The 6574-nt window shown below is 47.2% G+C and overlaps 1 protein-coding gene across 1 annotated transcript; it reads right to left on the bottom strand.

Annotated features, from left to right (window-relative positions):
• Positions 1 to 2626: 2626 nt before the first annotated feature.
• LOC124701994 (mitogen-activated protein kinase kinase kinase 1-like) lies at positions 2627 to 6574 on the bottom strand. The gene is made up of 9 exons (XM_047234092.1): positions 5538 to 6574; positions 4946 to 5030; positions 4767 to 4829; positions 4460 to 4617; positions 4175 to 4250; positions 4010 to 4069; positions 3467 to 3574; positions 3071 to 3331; positions 2627 to 2949 (listed from the first exon to the last, which is right to left on the bottom strand). Exons 1-8 carry the CDS (start codon positions 6572 to 6574, stop codon positions 3104 to 3106), a joined length of 1815 nt encoding a protein of 604 aa, XP_047090048.1. The 3' UTR covers positions 2627 to 2949; positions 3071 to 3103.

The following is a 6574-nucleotide window of genomic DNA, read 5'->3' on the forward strand; positions in this document are numbered from 1 at the left end:
AACTATGAGATCAATGGCCACCAATATACCAAAGGCTATTATCTAGCCGATGGTATATATCCAAAATGGGCCACTTTTGTCAAAACAATCTCGAATCCATCAGGTCTGAAGAATTCTCACTTTGCTACACGACAGGAGGCTTGCGGGAAGGATGTCGAGCGGGCATTTGGTGTGCTTCAAGCACAATTTGCCATTGTCCGGTACCTCGCTCTAAGCTGGTCTCACGACCAAATGTGGGAGGTGATGCGGGCTTGTGTGATCATGCACAACATGATCATCGAGGATGACCGCAAGAATCATGTTAGGTCACATGTTGGTCCCTATGAGTGTCAAGGCCCTCTCGCAGAGGTTGATCATGAGTTGCCTGCAGATTTTGCTGATTTTCTCGCCATGCACGCGAGAGATCCGTGACAAGCAATGTGCATGAGCAACTTCAAGCTGATCTCGTTGAGCATTTGTGGAGGATCAAAGGAAATACCGTGGCACCTTGATGTATCATCTAGCCCTTTTTATTATATTTGATTACTTGTTTTATTGTTTATTGTAATTTAATTTGAAAACAATCCTCGAAAACATTTTTTTCATATGCTACATTTGATATAAATGGTTTATGTGTTAAAAAAATTATTTTAAATGTTTGGGGGCGGCGTTTGGGGGACGCGGCTGGGGAGCGACGTCCCCCAAACGCGGCACGAACAAAACACGTCCCCCAAACGCTCAATCCGGCGCGGTTTGGGGGACGGTTTGGGGGGACGCGACTGGAGATGCTCTCAACACTTTGTTCGATGGGATCTTCTTTTCGGCGTGAGATGGTGCCCTCTAACGACAAGAACTAGGGTTCAGGACTAGGTTTTGTTTTATTTATTTGAATTTCGTGAGAAATTTGTTGTAATAGATCCTAAATTTTAAGAAAATCCAAACCATTCATTTAAATGTAAATGTTTTTAATAATAAAAGTAGGCCAGAGGCAGCCTCCGCAATCGGTCTGAATATGTGTCTAGCTAACCCAACCTCCCTCCCATGATTTATTAGTAAGCACACAGATCTCTTACATTGCATTGGCAAAACTACCATATGAGTCAACCTCCTGTCGCAAAATTGTACTCCTTCTGTCCCATGAAACATGTTAAAAATTTATATAAATTCGAATGCATCTAAACATGATTTAGGGTGACTTCTTTTGGGCTTCTAGCCCAGCTTATAGGTTCCACGCCGCTGAAGCCCAAAAGAATGGGAGAGTTTCTACAGGGCTTCTTTCTACCGCGAAGCCAGGTTCCTGTGTCTAGCGAGAAACTGCTAGCGAGCAGTTTCCCGAGCTTCTCCGTCCAAAATCGAACCGGTATCCCTATTTGCCCTCTTGTTTCTTCCTCACATCGTCTCCTCCAATCCCGCACAGTGGACATGGCGAGCTAGACGACATTCTCCGCCGCCGCCGGCCCTCCGCCCGCCGCCACCGGACCCGTCGCCGGCTCCGCCGCTCCAGCAGGGCACAGCCCGCCTTCTTCGAAGAAGCAGCGACTCGCGCCGAAGCAGCAGGGAATTCCCCGCCACCGGACCCATCGCCGGCTCCGCCGCTCCAGCAGGACCCGTCGCCGCCACCGGACCCGTCGCCGCCGCCGGATCCGTCGAGGACGAGCTGGCCGCTCCGCCCCCACCGGTCGCGGCCTACCTTCTTCCGGCCGTGATCCATCCGCATCAGGAGACCTTGGCCGACGACCCAAGGACTCCACACCGGCAGCCAAGCACTCACAGGAGGCGCCCAACGCCTTCCTCATCTGCACGATGTGCTCACAACTGTGAAAAGTAGCTCCCTTCCTTGTAATTAGCTCAAAAAAAATTCCCATTAGCTTGAGATCTTTGCAATTAGCTTGAATCCAAGTTTATGGGAGGGTTTGGTATAAAATTTGGTACATAATAACAATTCCAGCTTGATGAAAAAATATCATAGAACTCAAAATATTATACATGAGTTATTTAGGGGCGTTGTAGACATTTTACAACTCAACACATCAATAAGCTAAATTTTCAGAAGCCCAAAAGAATAGGAGAAACAAGTTTCTAGGAGCTTCTTCCCACCACAGTTTCTCCCCACCGTTTCGTATAAGCCGCTTATGCATAAGCAGAAGCCCAAAAGAAGTCACCCTTAGTATCCAGATGCATCTAAATTTTGATAAATCTTCGACATGCGTTTTATGAGACAAAAGGGAGTAGTATAGCATCTTCAAGCTTTGCAGGCCTCGTCATAATTTAGATAAGACGATGTGTTTTTAAAATAACCAGACGTTGATGCGCACCATTCTTTTTCTTTAACTACCTTTGGACACTACGCGCTTCCCTTGTTCTACTTTTATCATAGGAATACTGCTCACAACGTCAGAGACAATGATTTTACTTATTGAAAAATCAAGTACGGACGCAGAGACAGATACCCCACGTCAACAAATAACGCGGCGGAAGCAGAACAAGGCAATAGATGCCAACTGGCGAGCACCCGCCACCAGAAGATTTTCCCTAGGAAAGGCCGTACAATGCAAAGAAAACTTTTGCCGTACCGTGCACTCTTGCTTAGAGTAGCATAGAACAAGTTATACAACAAGATATGCAAATCCAAGCTAGCACTTCATCGTAAGTTCCAAAGCAAACCTCTTCTCTTTTTTAACTCTTTTTGCAATAGGATCAACAAGTGAATCTCATTCCACACCATGACATTGACAGCACGGCATATTTACAGCGTGTCCTTTCCTACTTTACACTACACTCATGCGCTCCCATGCACATTTGCTCTAATCTCCGGGAAGAAGAATACTAGCCGTATCACAAAAACATCTTCCCCAGAAATATGGTAAAGAATCAAGCAATGTTAAACAAGATGCTACGAGGATGCCGGTGACAATACTGTTTAAAATGATCGTCCTCTTTCCAGCCAGCTCCGAATAATTAGCAAGATATCTGCAGGTAGGATAATCAAGCACACTAAAAGTCAGATTAACCAACACTGTTATACAAGAAACATATGGCAACAACGGAGTAGCTGACGGCAACAACCGGGCAGTCTAGAAGAAGAACTTACAGTTCTGCCAGTATGTTACAGTTGTCCTCGATTCTATCCAATCACGCCACGTGTGGATGAATTCGGCCGCGAAGATGTCCTCATAGACCGTACAGACCGGATTGATCTATTCACAAACGGGTGATCCAACAGTTTGGACGCAGAAGGTCTATCTTCTGGGTTTGGTTTTACGCACTTGCTTATGAAATCACGAGCTTCCCTTGAAAGAGTACTTGGAATCGCTGGTGGTTCCCCCTTGCCGATCCTGTATAGGGCTTGGGTCTGCACAAAAAAGTTGCAAGAATCCATGTGAATTTGATGTCAACAAATTATACAAACAGGAAACAGCAGACCACTTATCAGATTTGGAACCAGCACTGTAATTCAAAATTGCAAGAGATAGTACTGATTACTCACCCATTCTAGATCAGGATAGGGAAGTTCACGTGTCAACATCTCTAGGACCGTGCAACCCAGGCTCCATATATCAGCTGCAGGTCCATACGTCTTCTTGGGATTGACGACCTGACAGTTCAGTGTGTCCACTTAGAATAATGGAGCAGGGTATGGACATATCATACATGTCATTATGCTTATGCCAAGTATCTTGTCAATACAAAAACTATGACACGCCAACCAACCAATTTGTAACTCAAGTCATTAATCTGCTAGGATCAACATTTATCGACTGAACTAGATGCTTCATAGTTGTGAATGAGTGGTTAATGACAACACTAAAAGGTCCAAGCAAAGTAAGCCAACTAAACTGGTGTACTATAAAACTCCAAAGCTGTACTTCAGTACCTCAGGACACAACTCAACACTATTCATTTCACCGTCAACAGTTTACCACCCTTTACCTCTGGATCATACTACTACTCATGAATCGATGAATTGTGCCAAGGTAAACAAGCAATTCAAACATATACTAATCTGATCTTATAGAGTGTGGTGACATACCTCAGGTGCCATCCAATATACAGTTCCTTTGCATGATTTAAGGACATTGAGTTTGCTAGCCTGAAAGACATTCCATACAGCAATGTTAGATAGTCCATGGGATAACTTAAGTATTGAAATACCAATAATCAAATTATGCAGGGCGTTGCAAGAAAGTACACGGACCTGCTTGGCAAGTCCAAAGTCTGCAAGTTTCACAGATCCATTCGCATGTACCAGTATATTGGCACATTTGATATCTCTGCAAGATGACATTTTATTAAATTAAACTCAACGTGTAAAATTACATGGAAATAACACATAATTCCTCAGGGCTTGTCATCAATGTGAATTAAGGTGGTCATTATTTTAGAAGGCAAGAAACAAAATCAGTGATCTAATTGATCTTATGCAAATGCCAAACGAAAAACTAATACATCATTGATGCATGATGTAAGGTAATTTTATTACCTATGAACAATGTCTCTCTCATGGAGATAAGTTAACCCGTTCAGAATTTGTCTTGTATATGCCGAAACATGAGTATCTCGCAGGCGGTACTTCCGATACAAAGACACAAGAGATCCTTGGGTCACTAGTTCAAGGAAGATGTACAGTTTTGAGTCTTCCTGAAACAGTCACACAGTTGATGATCGTAAGCATCATAAGAATTGAGTACATGAAAATCTACCTATGATATTTATATACAGCACAATAGCACAAGAGTGCCTTCAAAAACTGAATAAAGTGCTGCACAATTGGAAGATCAGAAACTTACTTTGTCAGTTCCGTAATAATGCACTATATTCTCGTGTTCAAACTGACTCAGGAGTGCAATTTCCTGAAAAGTAGAATGGAGTCATAGAGGATAAATTCAGAATACAGAATTGAAGATACAAGGAAACAACTCATAAAAGATTATGGCTCTGATATTATCAATAGAACAAGTAAACCAACCTGCTCAAGCTGAAAAATACACTGCTGTGCATTGCTCCCTTGATCGTGTAACGACACCTCCTTGACCGCGAAAAAGACACCTTCACTGTGAAGCAAGAAGCAGTATACCATTAGATGCAGAAACAGAAGCATCCGGGAGACTTATGACGGAATTTTTTTTGCTAAAGGCGCTCATCTCCAGAAGCTGAATACCCCTCTTATTAAGTATACCACATAATTGAGAACCCATAATGACTGAGAATAACAACTGGAACAGATGTGTTGTTTAGGTTGTTGAAGATGAAATCATGAAGATGGTTCAATTACTATTAGCTAATACTCCCTCCGTTCCCTTTTAATTGACACTGATTTAGTACAAAGTTGTAATAAATCAGTTAATTAAAAGGGAACGAAGGGAGTATGTGCTAAGCAGTATGTCTCAAGAGTTAAAACTAGAGGATCAGTTCTGCGAAACGTAGGTTAATCACGGCTTCCAGATGTACTCTAGTACCCTATCTTGTAGTTGGACCAGACGTAGCAACTTGAGCTCAAGCACAACCTTAGTAGTAACAATCAGCAAACGAGAGAAACAATGAAGAATTATAGAACTTACTCGCTGATCCCCTCGTATACGGTCCCAAAGGATCCGCTCCCGAGGAGCATGCCGCGGCTCCATGACCGGATCTTCCTCTTGAACCTGCCGTTGGGCGAGATGTAGAACATGGAGTCGGCGGTCTCGTCGTCGTTGGTGGTGGATATGGAGGACATGCCCGTGAACTCCTCGGAGGTGTCCCCGAGCCTGAGATCGTCCAGCGTGAGCACCTCCGCCTCGTCCTCGTCCTCCTCCTCCTCGCACCCGAAATCACGAGGGGCTGCGGATCTGACGATGGCCGGGGCCTGCCCTTGGTGCTCCTCCTCTGGCGCGAACGACTGGAGGATGTCCCACGTGGAACCGGCCAGGCAGGCTTTGGGTAGGCGCGCCATGGAGGGCGGCGGCTTGAGCATCGTCGTCTGCGGCTTGAGCGTGACGGGCGGCGGGCGGGCGCCCTTGATCCCGCCCACCTCGGAGGCCGGTTTCCTCGCGTCCGGGCGCGCTGGGTCCTGCGGATCCAGCCATGCGGGCCGTGATGGTGGTTCAATTGGCGCGGTTTTCTTAGCCGGGAGCTCGAAATCAGCGGCCAGAGAGAAGGGCGGGACCTCGGCGGCGGGGTCGGGGCGGAGCGGGGACTCGCGCGGTTGAGGGCGGTCGGGCTTGGAGCGGGAGGAGGGGGAGGTGGAGGCGGAGGAGGAGCGGTAGGCCTTGTGCGCCTCCCAGTCGGTGATGGAGATGGCGAAGTCGTCGGGGCCGGAGAGGCCGAGGTTGCGGCAGAGGAGCTGGACGTCGCCGCCGCCGTCGCCGCTGCCGCCGATGCGGAAGCTGGAGAGGTCGACGGAGCAGGCGAGCGAGGGCGGCGCGGTGGTGGCGGAGGAGGCCCGCGGGGAGGAGGGCGGGTAGCTGCAGTAGAGGTCCTGGTCGTACTGGTAGGGGATGTGCTTGGACGCGTTGCGGCGCTCGAGCCGCGGGCCGCCGCTGCGCCTGGAGGAGCCGCGGGAGGAGCCGCCGGAGGAGGGCGAGGAGGAGGCGGCGGCGTCCTGCGCGGGCGGGCCCAT

Source organism: Lolium rigidum, chromosome 3 (genome assembly GCF_022539505.1).
Source record: "Lolium rigidum isolate FL_2022 chromosome 3, APGP_CSIRO_Lrig_0.1, whole genome shotgun sequence".
Classification (NCBI taxonomy): Eukaryota; Viridiplantae; Streptophyta; class Magnoliopsida; order Poales; family Poaceae; genus Lolium; species Lolium rigidum.

Coding starts and splice junctions, on each gene's coding strand:
- LOC124701994 (XM_047234092.1), bottom strand. CDS start 6,574: ATGGGCCCGCCCGCGCAGGACGCCGCCGCCTCCTCCTCGCCCTCCTCC. Junction 4,070..4,174: donor ACTTTGGACTTGCCAAGCAG/GTCCGTGTACTT, acceptor AATGTCTTTCAG/GCTAGCAAACTCAATGTCCT. Junction 3,332..3,466: donor CCTATCCTGATCTAGAATGG/GTGAGTAATCAG, acceptor TTTTTTGTGCAG/ACCCAAGCCCTATACAGGAT.